Source organism: Pleuronectes platessa, chromosome 6 (genome assembly GCF_947347685.1).
Source record: "Pleuronectes platessa chromosome 6, fPlePla1.1, whole genome shotgun sequence".
NCBI classification, from domain to species: Eukaryota; Metazoa; Chordata; class Actinopteri; order Pleuronectiformes; family Pleuronectidae; genus Pleuronectes; species Pleuronectes platessa.
Window position 1 is genome coordinate 16,890,579 of NC_070631.1, and position 25,845 is coordinate 16,916,423.

Below are 25,845 nucleotides of genomic sequence, written 5' to 3' on the forward strand. Positions count from 1 at the left end.
TTTCTTGAATTGCTTTCAAACCACAAACGTCCATTATTAGTCTCTTTGTGTAACCCTGTGCTTCCCATGGAAGACAACAAACGGTGTCTCCCATAAATGCTAAACAGTTATTATTCATAAGTTTTATACCTGTCACACATATCTTAGATTTAAACATGTAATTTACGCAATGACCAGATAAATTCATGACGGACGCATTGAACTTGATGCCAGTAGCTGCTCGACGCTGCAGGTGCAATTATTTTTGCATACTGCTTTGTGAATTCCCCCTGAACCATTTATTGCGCCTCATGAAATCACAAATCCATGGAAATACTCACAGAGGCTGAGGTGTCGCCAGTGTCTCGTAACTTGCTACGTGCAAAGACAAATTAGAGGTGGCATGAGAGTAGTAAACTTCAACCATGAAACATTTTCTGGTTTATCTGTGTCTGCTTGAATCTCTTCAACGCGCCTCTTCAACTCAATGCGCTGTCCCAGCCTCAGAGTTTCAGCTGGAGGGAGATTATTTGATAGGTGGACTTTTTGATGTGCATCATGTCAATGCTCCTGTTCATCACGTCCAACCGGACACCATCGAATGCTCCAGGTGAGTCTCACACCAGATCTGAATGGATTTCTTAGGACATTGAAATGATTGAAGAACGTGTATTTGAACAGATTACAGCACCGTTGAAGCTTTTCTTAATTAGAGTGAAGAGCTATTTGGGGTTGCTCATTACCACCAAACCCAATCCAAATAATTTCGGCATTATCAAAGTTATTTAAGGAGATAAAGTCTGCATAGTACTTTTAAATGTCCATATGTGAAACTATAACTCATACTCACCCTGTCTCCACAGTCAACCCTTAATTCTGTCCAGTTATCGGAGGTTTCAGATGATGAGGTTCGCTGTGGAGCAAATAAACAACTCCACCAAACTGCTGCCTAATGTGTCTCTGGGCTATCAGATATTTGACCACTGCTCAGATACACGTAACTTTCCAGGGATTTTCGACCTCATCTCATTCAACGGCTCGGTTCAAAGTCGGGATGAATCACAGAAGACTCTGACCAAGGTGACAGCAGTGGTCGGCTCTTATACGAGCACTGAAACACTGTCTGTAGCCCCACTGCTGATGATGGATCTCATCCCTATGGTAAATTTGTTGAATTAAAAAAAATGTTGAATTAAAAAAGCAATTTGACTTTTGAGGATTTACTGTTGCTGATATTTTCTTTATTGCTCATCTAACAGGTCAGTTATGGAGCAGCTACCTCTATCTTTTCAAGTATACACAATTTCCCGTCTTTCTTCAGAACGGTTCATCCCAATAAGGACGTCGTGGAAGTAATCTTCAACATCCTACTGCACTTCGACTGGCGCTGGGTTGCTTTCCTCAACATTGACAATGATTATGGCAAAGACGGTCAGGAACAGTTCAGGAGAAAGATTGAGGACAGCCAGATCTGCCTGGCGTACAGCAAAGGTCTCAATTATTACACAAATTACACCCAAGTGTTCAAACAGATAGAGGCACAGAGAGTGAACATACTCATTGTCTTTGCCCCTGAATGGACCGCTGCAAAACTCATCGAGTCAGCGATACAACTGAACGTCACCAACAAGGTGTGGATAGCAGGGGACGCATGGTCCTTAAACAAGAAGCTCCCAAAGGAGAAGGGGATCAGAAATGTTGGAACTGTGCTTGGAGTCGCTGAACCAGCGCAGGCAATACCTGGTTTCAGTGATTTCATCTTGTCTTTTAAAAGCCACACCCACTGTGGAAATGAAGGACAGCAGACATTTTGTAATCAGGTTTGCAACTGCAGTAGCTTGAGTGCCGAAGATATCATCACAGCAGACCCATCTTTCTCTTTTCCTGTTTATTCTGCTGTGTACTCAATCGCATATGCTTTACACAATGTTTTAAAATGTGGAGCTGGCACATGTAATGACAGCACTACAGTGTACCCTCACATGGTAAGTATCAATTAAGCATAATAATTGTATGATATATATATATATATATATATGATTATCAAATGTTACACATGTAAACAGCCTCTAAATTGTGAGGATTTGATCACTTCTACTTCTACAGATTACCATTTTAGAGCTGTTTGTCAGGGTTTATTTAATCTTGTGAAACATTTCAATCTGATTAAAGTGAGAAGTCTAAACTTTGCTAAAGTAAATCTAAGTGAGAGAAACCACTACAGTTTACCGATGTTTAGTCTGATTTCTGCCTGGATGTATGAACACTCATTTATTACCTTGTCAACATTGCACTGATATTTTAGAGATAGAAGAGTTTACATTCTGATAACCTGCTTTCTCCCTATGAGAGATAAAACCTGAAAAAGGATTTAATCAACTCCTCCAATGTCCACAGAGAGTGATTTGGATGTTCTTTATCCACATCAGGTTCTAGCTGAGCTGAAGAAGTCCAACTTTACTCTTTTAAATCAAAGCATTCAGTTTGATAAGAACGGTGACCCAAAGTTTGGATCCTACTCCATAATTTACTGGAACCAAAGTGGTGAAGCGCAGGAGATCGGCTTTTATAGTTTTCCTCCATCGTTCCAGTTCGTCATCAACAGCACCAAAATTCAGTGGTACAAGAATAGAGAAGTGAGTTGTTATTGTGTATGGAGAGCTTTTCCCATTTCTGAGGGAATGTTGTGTATGAGTGTGTGGGATTGTTAAGTGTTGACAGTCAACCAGTGGTGGTTGTTCATGGCGCAAGTGATGTTTTATTATCCAACACAAACTGAATCAGACATTTAAAAAGATGTATAGTCTCAGTTACTGCTACTTATCTATCATTTCCCCATCATGACTTTTTGTTTTTCTTGCTGAATGATTACGTTGCACAGGTGCCCACTTCAGTGTGTTCCCCTGAGTGTCCTGTGGGATATGCAAAAAAGCCAGATGGAATCCACGAATGCTGCTTCACCTGTCAAATATGTTTGAATGGAACCTATGTCAACAGCACAGGTAAATTATTATGCCTGAATAGTGCAGCCATTGTTGCCTTTTGTTTTGTCGTTAAGTTTTAAAAAGTCAACTTAACTGTATTAACAAATCGTCCCTCTCTCTTGTTTAACAGAGGATCCCTACAAGTGCATAGACTGTAAGGAGACAGAGTGGTCTGCAGCAGGAAGCACCTCATGCACCCTGCGGCTGGTGGAGTACATCCCATTCACAGACAGTGGGGCTATACTGATCATGTTCGGGGCCTCGGCCTTGGTGGGCATCTCACTCACCATGTCTGGTCTCTTTGCTGTGAACTACAACACCCCTGTTGTCAGATCTGCTGGGGGACCCATGTGCTTCCTAATCTTAGGCTGCCTCAGTCTGTGTAGTCTCAGTATTTTCTTTTACTTTGGCAAACCAACTTATTCTTATTGTATCTTGAGGTTCTTACCGTTCTTCTTGTTCTACACTGTTTGTATGGCATGCTTTGTTGTGCGCTCATTTCAAATTGTTTGCGTTTTCAAAATGGCTGCCAAGTTTCCCAAGCTGCACAGCTGGTGGATGAAATATCATGGACAGTGGCTGGTCATCACTGTGGCATTTGTCACTCAGGCACTCTTTATAACCGTTGGCTATTCTTATACACCCCCCAGGCCCTACAATGAAACCGAATGGTACCCAGATAAAATCATACTCAGTTGTGACTTCAGTCTGGAATCCTGCTCTGCTCCTGTATCTTTACTATTATCTCTGTGCTCTCTTTGCTTTATTTTCTCCTACATGGGGAAAGACCTCCCCAAAAATTACAACGAGGCCAAAGCGATAACGTTCTGTCTGCTGCTGCTGATCCTCACCTGGATCATCTTTGCCACTGGATACCTGCTTTACCGGGGAAAATACATCCAAACTCTCAATGCTGTGGCAGTGCTCTCCAGTCTCTACTCCTTTCTGTTGTGGTACTTCCTGCCAAAATGTTACATCATCATTTTCCAACCCAAGAAAAACACACAGCAGTACTTCCAAGGTCTCATTCAGAACTATACCAAAACTCTGAGCCAGTAGCAGCTTACTGTAATATCTGATGGATCAGATGTGCTTCAGGTCTTATAAATATTTTAAAGGAAATTATAACATGTTGCTATAAATGAGAATAGTATGCTGTTTTTTTTATCTAGCACCATATTCTTATCCAGAGTTTGCTGCTGATATATGTAGTTTAAGCAGTTGCTACATATTTTGTTGAGTTCTACCACTTTGATTGAACCTATAATAATACAATTTTGAGTGTGGAAAAGAATTTTACATTTAGATACCTGGAGTACAAGGGCTACATCTGAAGTAAACAGAAATTGTATGTATTACAATAGTACATATAACTCATACAACTGATACTTGCAATAATCATTTAATCTTTCAGCGAGGTATCAGACTCTGACATATTCAACCGCTGTGCATTTTTTGCTGGTTTCACATTGGTTCAAAGGTTATATGTGCAATATTCACTGCCACTAGATGTGAGACTAGCACCAGTATCTTGGAAAAAATGAAAAACCTAGTCAGGCCACACCTCTTGTTTCCTCTGTGTTCTCACCTACCAGCAATTCTAAACACAAATTTTAAAATATCATTATGTTCTATGACATGTAGCAGACTCAATTGAGATTTATTATACAGGTTTACATTTCCAACTGTAATAGAAAAATGTATGTAAAGAAAATTAATAAATGGAACGTTTTTCTTTTCAGCTTAATGTTTTTGAGGTTATTACATTATTCTCACAACATGAAAACACCAACTCACTGTGATGCTGTTCACAGACGAGACTACAGACATGTCTTGAATTTACCTGGTATCTTTTTTTATGCATTCAAATGTTTTTGCATTTTTGTCTACTGCTTGTAATATATTTTCTGTCATCTCATCAAAGATAATAATGTCCAATCTCTAAATATATTGGTCGTCTACGTACACGCCCATACTGTCATATTTGAGATATCGTCATTTCTTTCCAACAGTATCAGTGTGGTAATGAACGATGTCATCATTGAACAGTTATACAGCTGTAACGACAACATTATGAGACTATCAGATGTCAGAGCCAGAAGTGGTTTGGGTTTGTAGGTGCTGATTTTTCTTTTTTATATTTATCTTTAACTCTTACAAATAGTGACTGGTTTTAGTTCTGCACTCCTGTTAATGTGTTAAGTTCATTGACCATATTTGCTTCAATTTCACATGCTGTGCACCAAACCAAGCACTGAATAAGTTCCGAACAAAGCTGTCACCGCTGATTACAGCAAGCATCAGTACTTGCTGTGCTATTTACAGGTTTATGTGAGATGTTTAAGGAAATGGCTAAACGTGCCCTTATTAGTGAAGATAAGGAATAAAAAAAAAAAACATTAGTCTACTTAATTTGAAAAGTTAAGTTCAATCGTCGGCTTAAAAACACGAGTTAGCAATACTTGGAAGGGGAATTGTATGAATATAGTTAGTTATCTTAACTTGAACATGTGAGTTGAAAGGGTATGAAATGACAAAAGAAAGTCAATCATCAATCAATCAAATTCTATTTGTATAGCCCACAATCACAATTTTTCTTATAGGGTTTAACAAAGTGCGACATCCTCTGCCCATCACGCTCTACAAGAGCAAGGAAAAACCCTATAAACAGGAAAAGTAATCGTAGAACATGTGAGTAGTCATATTGTCTTGTTGTAATGATATTCCATGATAAGCCAGCACAATAATCCACCACCACAATCTCAATCGATCCCTACACTATCCACCATCAGGATCAACCATCACGATCCACAAGCCTCCATCACGATCCATCAGCACCATCACAATCCATCACTACTATCAATATTCAGGATCGTCCATCACGATCCTTGATCAGCTGCCACCATGATCACGATCCTTGATTCGCCATGGATCGTCAAAGTAGTTTTCATGAATGGATAATGTAACATAGTTACTAGTTTTAGCTTCATTAAAAAAAACATTTCAAACAATAAATTATCAATAATTTAACAACTTGTACTACGTAACTTTGTAAGTTGAAAAAAAGCTTATCTTGAAGTTGAGGTAACCTTGATCATTTTTACAGTGTATTTAGCAAGATGGCATCAAGATCACATTTACTTGCCTTTGATAACTCGCTATCATGAAGCTGAAATTATTTTACTAAATGTGGCATTGGGAGTTTGTAATTTAAGACTGATATGGAAACAAAGAGAAAACCAGTGCCTTCAGAAACTCAATTTTCCCGTTAACATATAAGAAAACCAAACGTTACAAACAACAACCATGCACATTGTTGGTATGGATGATCTTTTAGAAGTGCAAGCATTTGACAGCAATAATTGCTCTTTAGTAGTTCACCCACCTCATGTGGCTCCCACAAACCATTTCATTTATACTTTAATTATCTTTTACATCACCCTTTAATATCTCCAACAGACAAGGGGTTCAGCTGTGTCATTACGAGTTTGCCTGGTTTCAGTGAGAGTCCAGCTCACGATCTTTAGTCATCCTTCATAATAATCCTCAGACAGATTGCAAATGATCTGCTCCCAAATTACCTGTGTGGTCAAAGGTTCAACTCATGCAGATCTCATTTGTAAGAGGATGTAGCATTTTAGCATTAACCAAAGATATCCAGTTGAAGTAATTCATTTGTTTGTATTTGCCTGAGACCACACACAACCTCACAGCCTCGTCTTTACTTCATCCCTGTAATCCATACACCACCCCTATCCCAACTTATCTTACAAAGGCAATTACATTATAATGACTGATTTAACAGTTGTGAGTAGTTAAAGCCATTATTTATTACAAGCACATGATTTGAAGCATATGGTGCAAGTGTATGTAGATTGTGTCCATGTGATGTGGGTTTTTAGCAGAACATGCAGTAAGCCAAAGTCCCATTCCCTTTAAAACCCACCTTGTACCTTGGTGGAGTGCAATTAAAATGTTAAAATGGGAAATGTGTCAGATGATAAGAGACAACGCTTCTTTGCGGAAGAAACAAGTTCTTAAAAAGACATGCATGCTTCAAAATGGCAATGTGCCAACAATGCACTGACCACATATTTTTAGACCAACACACCCATGGGTGCTCAGATAGTTGCGAGAGCATTTATAATTTAAATTAAGGGGCCGCAGGATGAGAAACTGACAACTGCATCAATGTGAAACCAACAAATACACAATTGGTGCAACAGGTGTAAGACAAGGCCCTAAAGTAAAAGGTATACTTTGACTGATATACTGCGATTCTTATGTAATGGAAAACGTAACAGTTAAAGCTGTCAAGACTTTTAGCCACTATACACTAAGGAGAAATTATTTAATCCGACATACCACAAAACTGCAAGGTCAATAGATCGACCCCTCCCCCCCTTGAAAGTATCAAGGCATTAACTTTTCCTAAACCTTACAAAATCATTTTGTGCTGAAAACTGTGTTTTATTACCATGACAACGTGTGTGTGTGTGTGTGTGTGTGTATACATATGTATATACCATTTGTCATATACACAGCTTAGAGGCAACTTGCTTGCTCATAATTATCGCTCACCTCAGTGTGTAGCCATCACAGGGGTAAGTGCACCTCAGATACTGTTTGCATACTAATCTGTGAGCTGCATGGAAATCAAGACTGGGGGTTTGCCATTACAAGCCACACATTGCTTATTAAAAGCAGAGGCTGAATCCCTTTAGAGATCACAGCAGATTGATGAACGATCCCTACAACCATGAAACATTTTCTCTTTTGTCTGTGTCTGCTGGGCTCTCTTCTACGCGCCTCCTCGACTCAGTGCACTGTCCCAGCCTCGGAGTTTCAGCTGGAAGGAGACTATCTGATAGGTGGACTTTTTGATATTCATCATGTCATCGACTCTGTACATCAAGTCAGACCAGAGGCCATCAACTGCTCCAGGTGAGTTTTATTTTACATTTGCATTGATATTTAATGAAGCTGAAAGCATAAGATCAGGTCTTAGTGTAATGGATTATACTTGAATGTAAAAGCCAGTTAGTAAAGCTCCATAAGACATTTTCCTTCACACCCACTCCAGTTATTTGTAGATGATCAAGTTGACGGTGTAACATCTGATCTCGATCATTGTACCATGAAATATGTAATTTCTCTTCATGTAAACGTATCAGTGTTGACGTCTGAAGACTTAATGTTGATTTAAAGTCGGTCCTGCTCTCCTGTTGTCCTTCCTCTGTCCACAGTCAACCCTTCATTGTGTCCAGTTATCGGAGGTTTCAGATGATGAGATTCGCTGTGGAGCAAATCAATAACTCCACCAACCTGCTGCCTAATGTGTGTCTTGGTTATGAGATTTTTGACCACTGCTCGGAATTTCAGAATTTCCCAGGAATTTTCCAACTCATCTCATTCAATGGCTCAATTGAAGTCTTGGATGAAAAACATAAGACTATGTTCAAAATGACTAAGATGATAGGAGTGGTCGGCCCCTTCTCAAGCACTGAGACACGGACTGTCGCCCAACTGTTCATGACTGATCTCATCCCTATGGTAAATCTGTCCTCTTTTTAAATATTTTTCCCTCATACAATGTCAATTAATTTACATTTCGACTTAGTCATGACATTGTGAATTTATTTGTTCTTTACTGCCAATGAAAATATTGCCAATTTCTCTATTACTCTTCTTATAGGTCAGCTATGGAGCTTCCAGCTCTGCGTTTTCAGAGAAAGCGAAATATCCCTCTTTCCTGCGAACAGTGCATTCCAATGAAGAAATCATAGAAGTGATTGTCAGCATCCTACTGCACTTCAAATGGAAGTGGGTTGCTTTCCTCAATAGTGGTAACGACTTTGGCGTTGATGGCCTGACGTCGTTCATAAAGAGGATTAAAGACACTGAGATCTGCTTGCCGTTCACCAAAACGCTCACTGACGACACTAATCACTCCCAAATGTTCAGACAGATAGACGTACAGAGGATAGACATCATTGTTGTATATGCTTCTAAGTTGACCGCTGAAGATCTCATTAGGTCAGCAATACGACTGAATGTCACCAACAAGGTGTGGATAGCAGGGGACACCTGGTCCTTAAACAAGATGCTTCCCAAGGAGAGAGGAATCCAGAATATTGGAACTGTGCTTGGCGTGTCTCAGTCAGTAGAGACGATACCTGGTTTCAGTGATTTTATCCTTTCTTCCAAAAGCAGGATTCAATGTGGTAATGCAAAACAACCGACGTTGTGTAATCAGGTTTGCAACTGTGACAGCCTGACTGCAGAGGAACTCATTTCTATGGACCCATCCTTCTCTTTTGCTGTGTATTCTGCTGTGCATGCTCTTGCCAACGCCCTACACAATGCCTTACAATGTGAAGCTGGTCAATGTAATGACAATATTACACTGTCCAATTACATGGTGAGTATGAAAATGATTAGAGGGTTTATATTTGATTTTTATGACGATAGCACCTGTAGATAAGTTGACCAAGATCCAAAATACTTGTCTCACGTGTGTTTTATTAGATACACATCATATACAATCCACTTTACAACCAACAGAAGTAGTAACGCTCCTCTGAACTTTGTGTGTCCACATCAGGTTCTTGCACAGTTGAAGAAGTCAAACTTTATGCTTATGAATCAAACTATTCGGTTTGATCAAAATGGAAACCCCAGGTTTGGATCCTATTCTATAGTTTTCTGGAACCAGAGTGGTGACGCCCAGAAGATCGGCTTTTACGATGTTCACCCATCAGTCCATCATTTTATTAACAGTACCAAAGTAAAGTGGTACTCAGGTGGAGAAGTAAGTCATTTTTTCCCACAGTACAGTATGTTGTTTGAGAAAATTGTGCATACATTAAACGGCAGTGGAAAGAGCAGACAAACTGTTATCACAAACAGATTGTGGTACAACACGCCACATATGAGGGAAATCGTGTCTAAAAAGGATTGTTCCCACTTTACAAAACATGTCAAGATATTTAAAAGCTGCATATGAAGACTGTTGTGAGTTCAAATTTCATCCTTAACGGTATTTACTTATCTTAAATTACTTTCTGCTGAACAATTCAGGTGCCAACTTCACAGTGTAGCCCACCATGTGAAGTGGGATATGCAAAACAGCAAGATGGAATCCACAAATGCTGCTTCACATGTCAACTCTGTCGGAATGGAACTTATGTCAACAGCACAGGTAAATTATTATAAAGGAAAATAAGGAACATTTCTAGAAAAACACTACCGCCCTTTTATTTTGATAAGATGAGTCCTGTCATTTGGAAAGCTGTTTAACATTCAGACACCTACAAGCTTCCATTTTCACTCTGACCCCTGAACATGGCCGATGAATCCAGAGATTTTTGGGTGAAATGATTTGGTTTGGGTTTTAAGAATATACTGGTGTCTTCAGCTACACCTTGAACCCATTCCATTCAATGCAATGTACTCTTCTTAAGTTTTCAACCATATTTATATATATCAAATTAAAACAAATTTAAATTAACAAAATATCGTCACGACAGAACATCTACCTGTTAATTCCATAAACGTCTGTCTGTATGTGGAACGCAAATCTCCTGAGCCGTTACTTTCAGCAGCTTTATACTTAGCATGTGTATTATTTGTGGCCCAGGAAAGTGCAGTTACAATTCTGGTGGGATTAATACATATGATATGTTCAATATTAATAACATTTAAATAAACAGGTGACCAGCGCTCGTTAGCAATCAGTGGGGGCGGACAATATCGCCGCCAGATCAATTTGATAATAAACTAAATTCAGCATTTCGGACTAACAGACATTCACAGGTGCTGATTTCCTATATGGCAAAAACAATCATAGCACAACTTCCTCTTTGGCAAGTCTTCAAAGTAAAATCACACGTTTTTTTGTAGTATTGCTTGGTACTGAGCAGAATTACAGAGCTGTGACCTTGGGTGTGAAGATTGAGTTGACCTTTTAAATAGCCGACATTCATGAAAAAAACAACACCAGTTAAGTAAATCAGCAAATTTATATATATATGTAGCCCTTTTGTCAATTCCCTGTTAAGACTCGGCTTTTACCTGAGTTCAATTTATACCACCTGAATAATACCTACTAATAGAAATGAGTGGAGTCAATAACACATTGTCAATTATTTACATAGAATTTATTTAACCAAGGAAATAGTGTAGTTGAAATAAAAATGAGTCGCTACCAGAAAATAGATTTAGTTATATTTTAGGCTTTTTGAACTATATTTAGGCCCTGTATAACCAACAGCATCTCACATTTAAAACTGACTTATCACTATGGTAACTAATAATAAACCACCCAGAATAATAACTGTCACAGAAAATCTTCCTAGTATGACATAACTTTGTGTTCACATGGAATAACAATCATCTGTTACAAACAAGAACATCATACTGGTAAAAGAAAATACAAAAGCCGGCATTGGAAAACAACAAACAAACCGGTCAGTTCAACCCCCCCCCCGTTGCAGGCCTGTTAACTGGACTCTTTTGCGACCAATGAGGGCTACTCACGACCACCACGATAACACTGCATTCAGTAGGTCCGCTAGCATCCACACATAGCTAACTGGTCGTCCAACGAGGCTGAATGGAACCCCTAGCAATCCTGGTAGCTAGCTGCGCTATTCCGTTGCGTAGCTCCCTCGTAGGCTGCCTCCAATGATCGTCCGGGTTGCTCGGTTGCTATCTGAGCAGCACGTTAGCTTGCCTGACGACGGCGACACACCTCCGCTAAATCCGCTAGCACTGTCTCCGTCCACAATGCTGAGCCAGCTAGATATCTCCAAAAACGGGAAAACTTAAAATACTTCGCTGGCTGAATAAACACCACAGACCCTTAGGTTCAACCCTTAAAATGGTTTCACCTTCTTAATACTGCTGTAGTATATTCTTATCAATTTCCCTCTCTTTCTTACTGTAATTCAACTCCGTCAGTCTCTTTTCTTTTCTCTCCCTCTACTCTGTCTCGAGCGCTCTCCTGTCGTATTTTTAGATCCCGCCTCTCAACCAATAGGGAGGCACTATTTGTGAGTGATGGACACTACCACCAACTACTGATCTTTTCACATAACGAGCATGTTAGAGTGACTACACACTACCTATTTTATTATTTTAATTTAGAACTGAAACTTTGTACAGATATGATGTCCAACTATATCCTATAGCTTTATCAAGTTATTTAATTAGCATATATACACTTTAGGTACAACATCATTCATATTATGGCACTACTATAGCCTTAGGTTATACCTGGGCTTCATATATAAAGCACATTACTGAACAGTTATAAAGCTAATTCAGTTTCATTTGATGAAAAACATGGATTAAAGCTCTTCATCGCAGATAACCCAGGTAGGATGATCACAGGGTTTTCTAATGTCACTCTGCATTATAGTCTGTTTATAAAAAACTCTGAACACAACATCCAACACACAAACAATAAAAATGAATACATATTATTTTCATTAACATTCCAAACAGATGGGTTTAGAACAGGCACTGGAGTGGTGGATTATGAAAGCTGAAGAGAGTAAAACTGCTTCCTCTATTGTCTGATTATCTTTCCAAAACTGTATTAACAAATCATCCCTCTCTCTTGTTTAACAGAGGATCCCTACAAGTGCATAGACTGTAAGGAGACAGAGTGGTCTGCAGAAGGAAGCACCTCATGCACCCTGCGGCTGGTGGAGTACATCCCATTCACAGACAGTGGGGCTATACTGATCATGTTCGGGGCCTCGGCCTTGGTGGGCATCTCACTCACCATGTCTGGTCTCTTTGCCGTGAACTACAACACCCCTGTTGTCAGATCTGCTGGGGGACCCATGTGCTTCCTAATCTTAGGCTGCCTCAGTCTGTGTAGTCTCAGTATTTTCTTTTACTTTGGCAAACCAACTGTTTCTTATTGTATCTTGAGGTTCTTACCGTTCTTCTTGTTCTATACTGTTTGTATGGCATGCTTTGTTGTGCGCTCGTTTCAAATTGTTTGCGTTTTCAAAATGGCTGCCAAGTTTCCCAAGCTGCACAGCTGGTGGATGAAGTATCATGGACAGTGGCTGGTCATCACTGTGGCATTTGTCACTCAGGTACTCTTTATAATCATTGGCTATTCTACCGCTCCCCCCAGGCCCTACAATGAAACTGTATGGTACCCAGATAAAATCATACTTAGTTGTGACCTCAGTCTGGAATCCTGCTCTGCTCCTGTATCTTTACTTCTATGTCTGTGCTTTCTTTGCTTTATTTTTTCCTACATGGGGAAAGACCTCCCCAAAAATTACAACGAGGCCAAAGCGATAACGTTCTGTCTGCTGCTGCTGATCCTCACCTGGATCATCTTTGTCACTGGATACCTGCTTTACCGGGGAAGATACATCCAAACGCTTAACGCTGTGGCAGTGCTCTCCAGTCTCTACTCCTTTCTGTTGTGGTACTTCCTGCCAAAATGTTACATCATCATTTTCCAACCCAAGAAAAACACACAGCAGTACTTCCAAGGTCTCATTCAGAACTATACCAAAACTATGAGCCAGTAGCAGCTTACTGTAATATCTGATGGATCAGATGTGCTTCAGGTCTTCTAAATATTTTAACATCTGAAGTCCTTAAAAATTGTATGTACTCCAATTTGACATATAACTCATACAACTGATTCTTGCAATAATCATTAGAACTTCCAGCGCAGTATCAGCTGCTGACATATTCAACCATCTATGCATTTTCTGCAGTTTCACACCTCTTGTTTCCTCTGTGTTCTCACCTACAAGGAATTCTACAAAACACAAACTTTAAAATATCATTATGTTCTATGACATGTAGCTGACTCAATTGAGATTTATTATACAGGTTTGCATTTACAACAGTAATAGAAAAATGTATGTAAAAAAAATAATAAATGGAAAGTTTTTTCTTTTCAGATTAACGTTTTTGTGGTTATTAGGGGAGAGCGTAGCCTGACGTTGTCAGACTCACAATTCTAGTCAGAATGTGAGTCTGAGACCGCTCCATTGGGCTGTGATTATGGGGCGTGTTTCAACTGACCAGGAAGTAAAATTCTTCTTCGCTCAATTGGATAGACCTACAACCAATCAGAGCAACGTAGTATGTGACGTATGCTAAGCAACGCATTGTGAGTTATTTACTAACGCCGGGTTCACACCGGACGCTTCAGCGCAGCGCCAAGCCTTAAATAACAGCTGGATCCTATCCACTCCCATGTTAAAACTTTGTGCCGGTCACACCGGAGGCTGAAGCACCGCGAGGCAGCCTTGGCGCAGCGCGGTGCTTCAGCCTCCGGTGTGACTGGCACAAAGCCGTGCAGCGATCTACTGGATCAACGGGTGATATTATTAGCGCTGCCCGGCGGTTCAGCGTCACTTCAGTGTCCTTTGTGAACAGCCAAGCTTCGGGGCGATAGGGATTAGCGCGGTGCTTTGGCGTCGCCTCCACGTTCTGTGTTCCTCTTTCAAAATGAATGCGCTGTCGATGTCTTCTAAAACAGACTCAATGGCAGCATCTACACATCTCAGCTCGCCAGCGGCAGGCATGTTCAGGGGTGGACTGGGACAAAAATTCAGCCCTGGCATTGTCTGTCCAGACCAGCCCACTACATTATCAGCGGACACCACATAGAAGTCCACAAATCTCGCGGTGTCTTCTCTCATGCATACTACTGTTACCACCTAGCTCAAAGATGGCAACAAGAAGGGAGGCCACACACAAACCTCTCATGCCAAAAGTAAATTTATTTAACTCCAAATCAAGATAGCTCTAACTACGTAGTGGGATGTGTAAAATATGTTACGCGTCAGTGGTGTTAACAGTGTTTGGATGTGTGAAAATAAGGTGTGATGTATGTTGTAAGGTGCAGAAGCAAAGAAAAACAAAGGCTGAGGGCCCCATGCCCCTGGAAGCAGCCTTTAGATCTGCAGCTGAAGCCCAGCCCAAAAGGGCAGGCCCAGGGTGACGCCCCTGCCAGCTCTACCTGTGTCTGGAAAACAACTCCTCAGGCTCTCACATGTCAAGTGGTCAACCTGAGAAGGACATGGATACATTATAATGTCTCTAATCATCACAAATTAAGTATGATTTCATAAAACATTAAAAAAAAAAGAGACTCAACAGACAAACTTTGGTACAGTGAAGGCAGAGAGTGGAGGCAGACAGAGAGCAAGTCCTCGAACATGGACAGAGGGGGAACAACTCCTCAGGCTCTCACATGTCAAGTGGTCAACCTGAGAAGGACATGGATACATTATAATGTCTCTAATCATCACAAATTAAGTATGATTTCATAAAACATTAAAAAAAAAAGAGACTCAACAGACAAACTTTGGTACAGTGAAGGCAGAGAGTGGAGGCAGACAGAGAGCAAGTCCTCGAACATGGACAGAGGGGGAACAACTCCTCAGGCTCTCACATGTCAAGTGGTCAACCTGAGAAGGACATGGATACATTATAATGTCTGAAAAATAAAGAAAATGTTTTCCTCTGTCCTGAACCTAGAGTTGAGAACTTTTTGGATGTGTGTTTCTTTTAAAACCTTTTGAAAATTATTATAATTATGAAGTATGAATTTATACATTAAAAAATACATGATAAACTTACCAAATTCTAACAGTGGTCCCAAATGTCCTCATATAAAACAGAGGGAGAACGACTCCTCAAATATATCACAACAACCTGTAATAATTGATAATTTAGTGTACATGATCACACCATTAAGGATCAACACATAAGCACTCTCATCTCTATTTACAGCTCAGAAAGTTTACTGTTGCTATGGCAACAGTAAACGACGTTAGCAGCGCTTAGCTACCTTAGCTAAATCATCTGAACAATAATAACCCATAATATCACAATTCGGCATATTAAAACAAAATCAAAACGTTTTCTACTTTGTTTTGGACATGTCTAAAAAATGTAGCCTAGCCAGCCCCAGGCCAACGTTACTTAACATGTCTGCCTCCACTCGCTCATCATTGTCGAGTCCTCCTCACTCGTCTCCCGGCGCACCTGCTGCTGCTGGGCTGGTGAACCCGGCACCAAACAGGTCCGTCAGTTTGGCACATTTAGCAGCCTCCACCTCCAGAGACTTAGGCTTTTTTCCCCGATGCTTCTCAGCGCCACCCGGGCGTTTTTTACTCTTATTATCCATTTTAAGTTTCTGTCTCAGCAGCAGCCCATCCCGCACCTCCCCCCGCCAATGCCATGAGGTCCCGCCCCACCCTGGTTTGTGTTGTGATTGACAGCACTGTCAGGGCTCTCTGAGCCTGTCATCCCATGATTGATTGACAATGACAAACAATAGACCAATAATATGTGTTTATGCTGGCAACACACTGCCAGCCCTCTGTAGCCAATTGGCCGGCCCAATTGGAGGGAATTTAGAGAGGAAGAAGAGAAAAAAAAAAAAACATAGCGGACCAGACCGGCCCACATTGGGACAACGGCCCACCGGGACGATGCCCGGTATGCCAGATGGCCAGTCCACCCCTGGGCATGTTAGTTGAAAACGAATTCAACCCAAGGGCACTTTGATGACGTGGTTGATTACGTTACCGTTGATCATCTGTCAATCATCGTATAAAGCCAGCCCTGACAATCTGATTGGCCCGGTCGGGCATAATTTTTTCCCAACGGAACGACTCCAGACCGATCTGCTGATCAAAAATGTTGTGGGCGGGGCTAAGTTCGTCTGGCATCCAGGCTAGGGAAAGCGGGGAAATGTCGTTTTTTTTTTTACATTTGCTACATTTTCTAGGCGAGCTAAAATGATATATCAGTAAAATTTACACATTTCCAATTAATTCAGGATGTGTTCTAGCAATGGAATTGATCAGAATGTCTTCAGGACAAAGGGCAGTGAAAATATGATTGTTTTAAAAAAAGTGGTCTTGTGTCCCACTTTACCCCGGCCACTTTAAAACTACCATAACAACACAGTTAAAATCCTGACAGCTAGATTGACAACCACTAATATCGGACTATTAACAGAATCATGGGGATTGGTCAATTAAGCACATTTATGATTATTATGATTCATGTGATCTCTTGCACACCCTAGCTCACCGGCACATTGTTTCTCTGTCCAATTGTCAGGGACAGGGATATTGTTTTTCTCTGCGTATTCAAATGCCAGTTCACGGCACTTAACTGGAGCAAGGCCATGGAACTGGTCAGCTAGTTGTTTCAAGTGTTTGGCAAGCTCCTCCTCCATCTCATCTGTGAATATTCTCTTTACCTCAGCTACTGTACCCCAGGCTACTGATTTTACTTTCCCTTTGTCTTTTTTCTTTATGAATCTTTTGAGGGTTGTCTTGTCAATATTTCTACCCCTTCCAGCTTTTCTTAAGGACTTCTTTCCTTGCATGACCTCAGCGGCTGCACTCTCCATCTCTGCTAGGGGTGTTTGGCCCCAGGTTGTCTTCCTGGTGTATAGTTTCTTGGCATGATGGCTTTTCTACAATGTTTATGACATAAAAAATAAAACATATATATTGTAATATAACACTAAAATATGTTTAAGACTAAACTTAACTTGTGCTTCATGGTGGGTTAAAGTGAGACACTGTCTCACTTTACCCCACAGCATTTGTCCCACTTTACCCAACAGCCACCGTTTTAGAAAAAACATCTCTTATCAATTCAGGCTAATCTTCAGCTAGCATCAATCACATGGTTTTATATGTTGGAAGTTCACCAACATGTATGATATAAATTTTTCTGATTCAATTTGTTTTGACACAACAGTAGATTAGGTTCAAAGCAAGAAAATTTACTTTTACATGCAAAAAACAAATTTTTGTTAAAAAACATACTTTCCACAGCACCAGCACCAACTTCTCCTTCATGGCAAGGGGGGAATGGGAGGGGCTTGAAAACATAAAGTTCAAATGACCACAAATGTGTTCCGTTGCCTAGATACAGGGGGTGTCTCACATTACCCGATGTCCCACATTAGCCGGGGTAAAGTGGGACACAAGACCACTTTTTTTTAAAGAATCATATTTTCACTGCCCTTTGTCCTGAAGACATTCTGATCATTTCCATTGCTAGAACACATCCTGAATTAATTGGAAATGTGTAAATTTGACTGATATACATTTTAGCTCGCCTAGAGGGGAGCAAATGTAAAAAATGTCCCACATTACCCCGCTCTCCACTATCTGGCATGTCTACCGTCCCAAAAACTCTGGAAAAAAACAACTCCCGCGATTTGTTGTGGTTCCTCTATTTCAGAAACGATATGCTAGAGGGCATCGAATGGGATTACGACCGAAATAAACGTCATAGTCACACCATGCCCCTGTAGGGAGTCTCGCTACATGGCCTTGGACGAGCCGGGACGATGAAGGATGATCTTTAGTCATCCTTCATAATAATCCTCAAACAGATTGCAAATAATCTGCTCCCAAATTACCTGTGTGGTCAAAGGTTCAACTCATGCAGATCTCATTTGTAAGAGGATGTAGCATTTTAGCATTAACCAAAGATATCCGGTTGAATTAATTCATTTGTTTGTATTTGCTTGAGACCACACACAACCTCACAGCCTCGTCTTTACTTCATCCCTGTAATCCATACACCATCCCGATGGCAACACTTGAATTCAATATGAAACTTATCTTACAAAGGCAATTAAATTATAATGACCGATTTAACAGTTGTGAGTAGTTAAAGCCATTATTAATTACAAGCACATGATTTGAAGCATATGGTGCAAGTGTATGTAGATTGTGTCCATGTGATGTGGGTTTTTACAGAACATGCAGTAAGCCAAAGTCCCATTCCCTTTAAAACCCACCTTGTACCTTGGTGGAGTGCAATTAAAATGTTAAAATGGGGAATGTGTCAGATGGTAAGAGACAACGCTTCTTTGCTGAAGAAACAAGTTCACTTGTGTACAAAGTAAAAAGACACGCATGCTTCAAAATGGCAATGTGCCAACAATGCACTGACCTCAGATTTTTAGATCTGGGTGCTGACATAGTTGCAAGAGCATTTGCTATTTAAATTAAGGGGCCGCAGGATGAGAAGCTGACAACTGCATTAATGTGGAACCAACAAATACACAATTGGTGCAACGAGTGTAAGACAAGGCCCTAAAGTAAAAGGTCATCTTTGACTGATATACTGCGATTCTTATGTAATAGAAAACGTTACAGTTAAATGTGTCAACATTTTTAGCCACTATGCAATAAGGAGAAGTTATCTAATAAGACATACCACAAAACTGCAAGGTCCATCCATAGATCAACCCCCCCCTCCCCCCCCCCCCATTGAAAGTATCAAGACATTAACTTTTCCTAAACCTAACAAAATCATTTTGTCATTAAACCTGTGTGTTTTATTACCATGACAACATGTGTGTTTGTGCGTGTGCGTGTGTGTGTGTGTGTGTATACATATGTATATACCATTTGTCATATACACAGCTTAGAGGCTTTGCTTGCTCATAATTATCGCTCACCTCAGTGTGTAGCCATCACAGGGGTAAGTGCACCTCAGATACTGTTTGCATACTAATCTGTGAGCTGCATGGAAATCAAGACTTTGGGTTTGCCATTACAAGCCACACATTGCTTATTAAAAGCAGAGGCTGAATCCCTTTAGAGATCACAGCAGATTGATGAACAACCATGAAACATTTTCTCTTTTGTCTGTGTCTGCTGGGCTCTCTTCTACGCGCCTCCTCGACTCAGTGCACTGTCCCAGCCTCGGAGTTTCAGCTGGAAGGAGACTATCTGATAGGTGGACTTTTTGATATTCATCATGTCATCGACTCTGTACATCAAGTCAGACCAGAGGCCATCAACTGCTCCAGGTGAGTTTTATTTTACATTTGCATTGATATTTAATGAAGCTGAAAGCATAAGATCAGGTCTTAGTGTAATGGATTATACTTGAATGTAAAAGCCAGTTAGTAAAGCTCCATAAGACATTTTCCTTCACACCCACTCCAGTTATTTGTAGATGATCAAGTTGACGGTGTAACATCTGATCTCGATCATTGTACCATGAAATATGTAATTTCTCTTCATGTAAACGTATCAGTGTTGACGTCTGAAGACTTAATGTTGATTTAAAGTCGGTCCTGCTCTCCTGTTGTCCTTCCTCTGTCCACAGTCAACCCTTCATTGTGTCCAGTTATCGGAGGTTTCAGATGATGAGATTCGCTGTGGAGCAAATCAATAACTCCACCAACCTGCTGCCTAATGTGTGTCTTGGTTATGAGATTTTTGACCACTGCTCGGAATTTCAGAATTTCCCAGGAATTTTCCAACTCATCTCATTCAATGGCTCAATTGAAGTCTTGGATGAAAAACATAAGACTATGTTCAAAATGACTAAGATGATAGGAGTGGTCGGCCCCTTCTCAAGCACTGAGACACGGACTGTCGCCCAACTGTTCATGACTGATCTCATCCCTATGGTAAATCTGTCCTCTTTTTAAATATTTTTCCCTCATACAATGTCAATTAATTTACATTTCGACTTAGTCATGACATTGTGAATTTATTTGTTCTTTACTGCCAATGAAAATATTGCCAATTTCTCTATTACTCTTCTTATAGGTCAGCTATGGAGCTTCCAGCTCTGCGTTTTCAGAGAAAGCGAAATATCCCTCTTTCCTGCGAACAGTGCATTCCAATGAAGAAATCATAGAAGTGATTGTCAGCATCCTACTGCACTTCAAATGGAAGTGGGTTGCTTTCCTCAATAGTGGTAACGACTTTGGCGTTGATGGCCTGACGTCGTTCATAAAGAGGATTAAAGACACTGAGATCTGCTTGCCGTTCACCAAAACGCTCACTGACGACACTAATCACTCCCAAATGTTCAGACAGATAGACGTACAGAGGATAGACATCATTGTTGTATATGCTTCTAAGTTGACCGCTGAAGATCTCATTAGGTCAGCAATACGACTGAATGTCACCAACAAGGTGTGGATAGCAGGGGACACCTGGTCCTTAAACAAGATGCTTCCCAAGGAGAGAGGAATCCAGAATATTGGAACTGTGCTTGGCGTGTCTCAGTCAGTAGAGACGATACCTGGTTTCAGTGATTTTATCCTTTCTTCCAAAAGCAGGATTCAATGTGGTAATGCAAAACAACCGACGTTGTGTAATCAGGTTTGCAACTGTGACAGCCTGACTGCAGAGGAACTCATTTCTATGGACCCATCCTTCTCTTTTGCTGTGTATTCTGCTGTGCATGCTCTTGCCAACGCCCTACACAATGCCTTACAATGTGAAGCTGGTCAATGTAATGACAATATTACACTGTCCAATTACATGGTGAGTATGAAAATGATTAGAGGGTTTATATTTGATTTTTATGACGATAGCACCTGTAGATAAGTTGACCAAGATCCAAAATACTTGTCTCACGTGTGTTTTATTAGATACACATCATATACAATCCACTTTACAACCAACAGAAGTAGTAACGCTCCTCTGAACTTTGTGTGTCCACATCAGGTTCTTGCACAGTTGAAGAAGTCAAACTTTATGCTTATGAATCAAACTATTCGGTTTGATCAAAATGGAAACCCCAGGTTTGGATCCTATTCTATAGTTTTCTGGAACCAGAGTGGTGACGCCCAGAAGATCGGCTTTTACGATGTTCACCCATCAGTCCATCATTTTATTAACAGTACCAAAGTAAAGTGGTACTCAGGTGGAGAAGTAAGTCATTTTTTCCCACAGTACAGTATGTTGTTTGAGAAAATTGTGCATACATTAAACGGCAGTGGAAAGAGCAGACAAACTGTTATCACAAACAGATTGTGGTACAACACGCCACATATGAGGGAAATCGTGTCTAAAAAGGATTGTTCCCACTTTACAAAACATGTCAAGATATTTAAAAGCTGCATATGAAGACTGTTGTGAGTTCAAATTTCATCCTTAACGGTATTTACTTATCTTAAATTACTTTCTGCTGAACAATTCAGGTGCCAACTTCACAGTGTAGCCCACCATGTGAAGTGGGATATGCAAAACAGCAAGATGGAATCCACAAATGCTGCTTCACATGTCAACTCTGTCGGAATGGAACTTATGTCAACAGCACAGGTAAATTATTATAAAGGAAAATAAGGAACATTTCTAGAAAAACACTACCGCCCTTTTATTTTGATAAGATGAGTCCTGTCATTTGGAAAGCTGTTTAACATTCAGACACCTACAAGCTTCCATTTTCACTCTGACCCCTGAACATGGCCGATGAATCCAGAGATTTTTGGGTGAAATGATTTGGTTTGGGTTTTAAGAATATACTGGTGTCTTCAGCTACACCTTGAACCCATTCCATTCAATGCAATGTACTCTTCTTAAGTTTTCAACCATATTTATATATATCAAATTAAAACAAATTTAAATTAACAAAATATCGTCACGACAGAACATCTACCTGTTAATTCCATAAACGTCTGTCTGTATGTGGAACGCAAATCTCCTGAGCCGTTACTTTCAGCAGCTTTATACTTAGCATGTGTATTATTTGTGGCCCAGGAAAGTGCAGTTACAATTCTGGTGGGATTAATACATATGATATGTTCAATATTAATAACATTTAAATAAACAGGTGACCAGCGCTCGTTAGCAATCAGTGGGGGCGGACAATATCGCCGCCAGATCAATTTGATAATAAACTAAATTCAGCATTTCGGACTAACAGACATTCACAGGTGCTGATTTCCTATATGGCAAAAACAATCATAGCACAACTTCCTCTTTGGCAAGTCTTCAAAGTAAAATCACACGTTTTTTTGTAGTATTGCTTGGTACTGAGCAGAATTACAGAGCTGTGACCTTGGGTGTGAAGATTGAGTTGACCTTTTAAATAGCCGACATTCATGAAAAAAACAACACCAGTTAAGTAAATCAGCAAATTTATATATATATGTAGCCCTTTTGTCAATTCCCTGTTAAGACTCGGCTTTTACCTGAGTTCAATTTATACCACCTGAATAATACCTACTAATAGAAATGAGTGGAGTCAATAACACATTGTCAATTATTTACATAGAATTTATTTAACCAAGGAAATAGTGTAGTTGAAATAAAAATGAGTCGCTACCAGAAAATAGATTTAGTTATATTTTAGGCTTTTTGAACTATATTTAGGCCCTGTATAACCAACAGCATCTCACATTTAAAACTGACTTATCACTATGGTAACTAATAATAAACCACCCAGAATAATAACTGTCACAGAAAATCTTCCTAGTATGACATAACTTTGTGTTCACATGGAATAACAATCATCTGTTACAAACAAGAACATCATACTGGTAAAAGAAAATACAAAAGCCGGCATTGGAAAACAACAAACAAACCGGTCAGTTCAACCCCCCCCCCGTTGCAGGCCTGTTAACTGGACTCTTTTGCGACCAATGAGGGCTACTCACGACCACCACGATAACACTGCATTCAGTAGGTCCGCTAGCATCCACACATAGCTAACTGGTCGTCCAACGAGGCTGAATGGAACCCCTAGCAATCCTGGTAGCTAGCTGCGCTATTCCGTTGCGTAGCTCCCTCGTAGGCTGCCTCCAATGATCGTCCGGGTTGCTCGGTTGCTATCTGAGCAGCACGTTAGCTTGCCTGACGACGGCGACACACCTCCGCTAAATCCGCTAGCACTGTCTCCGTCCACAATGCTGAGCCAGCTAGATATCTCCAAAAACGGGAAAACTTAAAATACTTCGCTGGCTGAATAAACACCACAGACCCTTAGGTTCAACCCTTAAAATGGTTTCACCTTCTTAATACTGCTGTAGTATATTCTTATCAATTTCCCTCTCTTTCTTACTGTAATTCAACTCCGTCAGTCTCTTTTCTTTTCTCTCCCTCTACTCTGTCTCGAGCGCTCTCCTGTCGTATTTTTAGATCCCGCCTCTCAACCAATAGGGAGGCACTATTTGTGAGTGATGGACACTACCACCAACTACTGATCTTTTCACATAACGAGCATGTTAGAGTGACTACACACTACCTATTTTATTATTTTAATTTAGAACTGAAACTTTGTACAGATATGATGTCCAACTATATCCTATAGCTTTATCAAGTTATTTAATTAGCATATATACACTTTAGGTACAACATCATTCATATTATGGCACTACTATAGCCTTAGGTTATACCTGGGCTTCATATATAAAGCACATTACTGAACAGTTATAAAGCTAATTCAGTTTCATTTGATGAAAAACATGGATTAAAGCTCTTCATCGCAGATAACCCAGGTAGGATGATCACAGGGTTTTCTAATGTCACTCTGCATTATAGTCTGTTTATAAAAAACTCTGAACACAACATCCAACACACAAACAATAAAAATGAATACATATTATTTTCATTAACATTCCAAACAGATGGGTTTAGAACAGGCACTGGAGTGGTGGATTATGAAAGCTGAAGAGAGTAAAACTGCTTCCTCTATTGTCTGATTATCTTTCCAAAACTGTATTAACAAATCATCCCTCTCTCTTGTTTAACAGAGGATCCCTACAAGTGCATAGACTGTAAGGAGACAGAGTGGTCTGCAGAAGGAAGCACCTCATGCACCCTGCGGCTGGTGGAGTACATCCCATTCACAGACAGTGGGGCTATACTGATCATGTTCGGGGCCTCGGCCTTGGTGGGCATCTCACTCACCATGTCTGGTCTCTTTGCCGTGAACTACAACACCCCTGTTGTCAGATCTGCTGGGGGACCCATGTGCTTCCTAATCTTAGGCTGCCTCAGTCTGTGTAGTCTCAGTATTTTCTTTTACTTTGGCAAACCAACTGTTTCTTATTGTATCTTGAGGTTCTTACCGTTCTTCTTGTTCTATACTGTTTGTATGGCATGCTTTGTTGTGCGCTCGTTTCAAATTGTTTGCGTTTTCAAAATGGCTGCCAAGTTTCCCAAGCTGCACAGCTGGTGGATGAAGTATCATGGACAGTGGCTGGTCATCACTGTGGCATTTGTCACTCAGGTACTCTTTATAATCATTGGCTATTCTACCGCTCCCCCCAGGCCCTACAATGAAACTGTATGGTACCCAGATAAAATCATACTTAGTTGTGACCTCAGTCTGGAATCCTGCTCTGCTCCTGTATCTTTACTTCTATGTCTGTGCTTTCTTTGCTTTATTTTTTCCTACATGGGGAAAGACCTCCCCAAAAATTACAACGAGGCCAAAGCGATAACGTTCTGTCTGCTGCTGCTGATCCTCACCTGGATCATCTTTGTCACTGGATACCTGCTTTACCGGGGAAGATACATCCAAACGCTTAACGCTGTGGCAGTGCTCTCCAGTCTCTACTCCTTTCTGTTGTGGTACTTCCTGCCAAAATGTTACATCATCATTTTCCAACCCAAGAAAAACACACAGCAGTACTTCCAAGGTCTCATTCAGAACTATACCAAAACTATGAGCCAGTAGCAGCTTACTGTAATATCTGATGGATCAGATGTGCTTCAGGTCTTCTAAATATTTTAACATCTGAAGTCCTTAAAAATTGTATGTACTCCAATTTGACATATAACTCATACAACTGATTCTTGCAATAATCATTAGAACTTCCAGCGCAGTATCAGCTGCTGACATATTCAACCATCTATGCATTTTCTGCAGTTTCACACCTCTTGTTTCCTCTGTGTTCTCACCTACAAGGAATTCTACAAAACACAAACTTTAAAATATCATTATGTTCTATGACATGTAGCTGACTCAATTGAGATTTATTATACAGGTTTGCATTTACAACAGTAATAGAAAAATGTATGTAAAAAAAATAATAAATGGAAAGTTTTTTCTTTTCAGATTAACGTTTTTGTGGTTATTAGGGGAGAGC

The 25,845-nt window shown here is 40.2% G+C and overlaps 3 protein-coding genes across 3 annotated transcripts; all 3 read left to right on the forward strand.

Annotated features, from left to right (window-relative positions):
- Positions 1–404: 404 nt before the first annotated feature.
- On the forward strand, positions 405–4,077 carry LOC128442032 (taste receptor type 1 member 1). Its single transcript, XM_053424200.1, has 6 exons — positions 405–589; positions 843–1,140; positions 1,239–1,964; positions 2,409–2,615; positions 2,861–2,981; positions 3,094–4,077. The coding sequence occupies exons 1-6, from the start codon at positions 405–407 to the stop codon at positions 4,020–4,022; spliced, it is 2,466 nt and encodes an 821-aa protein (XP_053280175.1). The 3' UTR covers positions 4,023–4,077.
- Positions 4,078–7,722: 3,645 nt separating this feature from the next.
- Positions 7,723–13,525, forward strand: LOC128442033 (taste receptor type 1 member 1-like). Its single transcript, XM_053424201.1, has 6 exons — positions 7,723–7,907; positions 8,210–8,516; positions 8,659–9,384; positions 9,568–9,774; positions 10,044–10,164; positions 12,597–13,525. Exons 1-6 carry the CDS (start codon positions 7,723–7,725, stop codon positions 13,523–13,525), a joined length of 2,475 nt encoding a protein of 824 aa, XP_053280176.1.
- A 6,105-nt stretch (positions 13,526–19,630) lies between these two features.
- Positions 19,631–25,433, forward strand: LOC128442035 (taste receptor type 1 member 1-like). The gene is made up of 6 exons (XM_053424202.1): positions 19,631–19,815; positions 20,118–20,424; positions 20,567–21,292; positions 21,476–21,682; positions 21,952–22,072; positions 24,505–25,433. Exons 1-6 carry the CDS (start codon positions 19,631–19,633, stop codon positions 25,431–25,433), a joined length of 2,475 nt encoding a protein of 824 aa, XP_053280177.1.
- The last annotated feature ends 412 nt before the right edge of the window (positions 25,434–25,845 follow it).

Coding starts and splice junctions, on each gene's coding strand:
- LOC128442032 (XM_053424200.1), top strand. CDS start 405: ATGAAACATTTTCTGGTTTATCTGTGTCTGCTTGAATCTCTTCAACGC. Junction 1,141..1,238: donor TGATGGATCTCATCCCTATG/GTAAATTTGTTG, acceptor CTCATCTAACAG/GTCAGTTATGGAGCAGCTAC. Junction 1,965..2,408: donor CTACAGTGTACCCTCACATG/GTAAGTATCAAT, acceptor TATCCACATCAG/GTTCTAGCTGAGCTGAAGAA.
- LOC128442033 (XM_053424201.1), top strand. CDS start 7,723: ATGAAACATTTTCTCTTTTGTCTGTGTCTGCTGGGCTCTCTTCTACGC. Junction 8,517..8,658: donor TGACTGATCTCATCCCTATG/GTAAATCTGTCC, acceptor CTCTTCTTATAG/GTCAGCTATGGAGCTTCCAG. Junction 10,165..12,596: donor AACTTATGTCAACAGCACAG/GTAAATTATTAT, acceptor CTTGTTTAACAG/AGGATCCCTACAAGTGCATA.
- LOC128442035 (XM_053424202.1), top strand. CDS start 19,631: ATGAAACATTTTCTCTTTTGTCTGTGTCTGCTGGGCTCTCTTCTACGC. Junction 21,293..21,475: donor TTACACTGTCCAATTACATG/GTGAGTATGAAA, acceptor TGTCCACATCAG/GTTCTTGCACAGTTGAAGAA. Junction 21,683..21,951: donor AGTGGTACTCAGGTGGAGAA/GTAAGTCATTTT, acceptor TGAACAATTCAG/GTGCCAACTTCACAGTGTAG.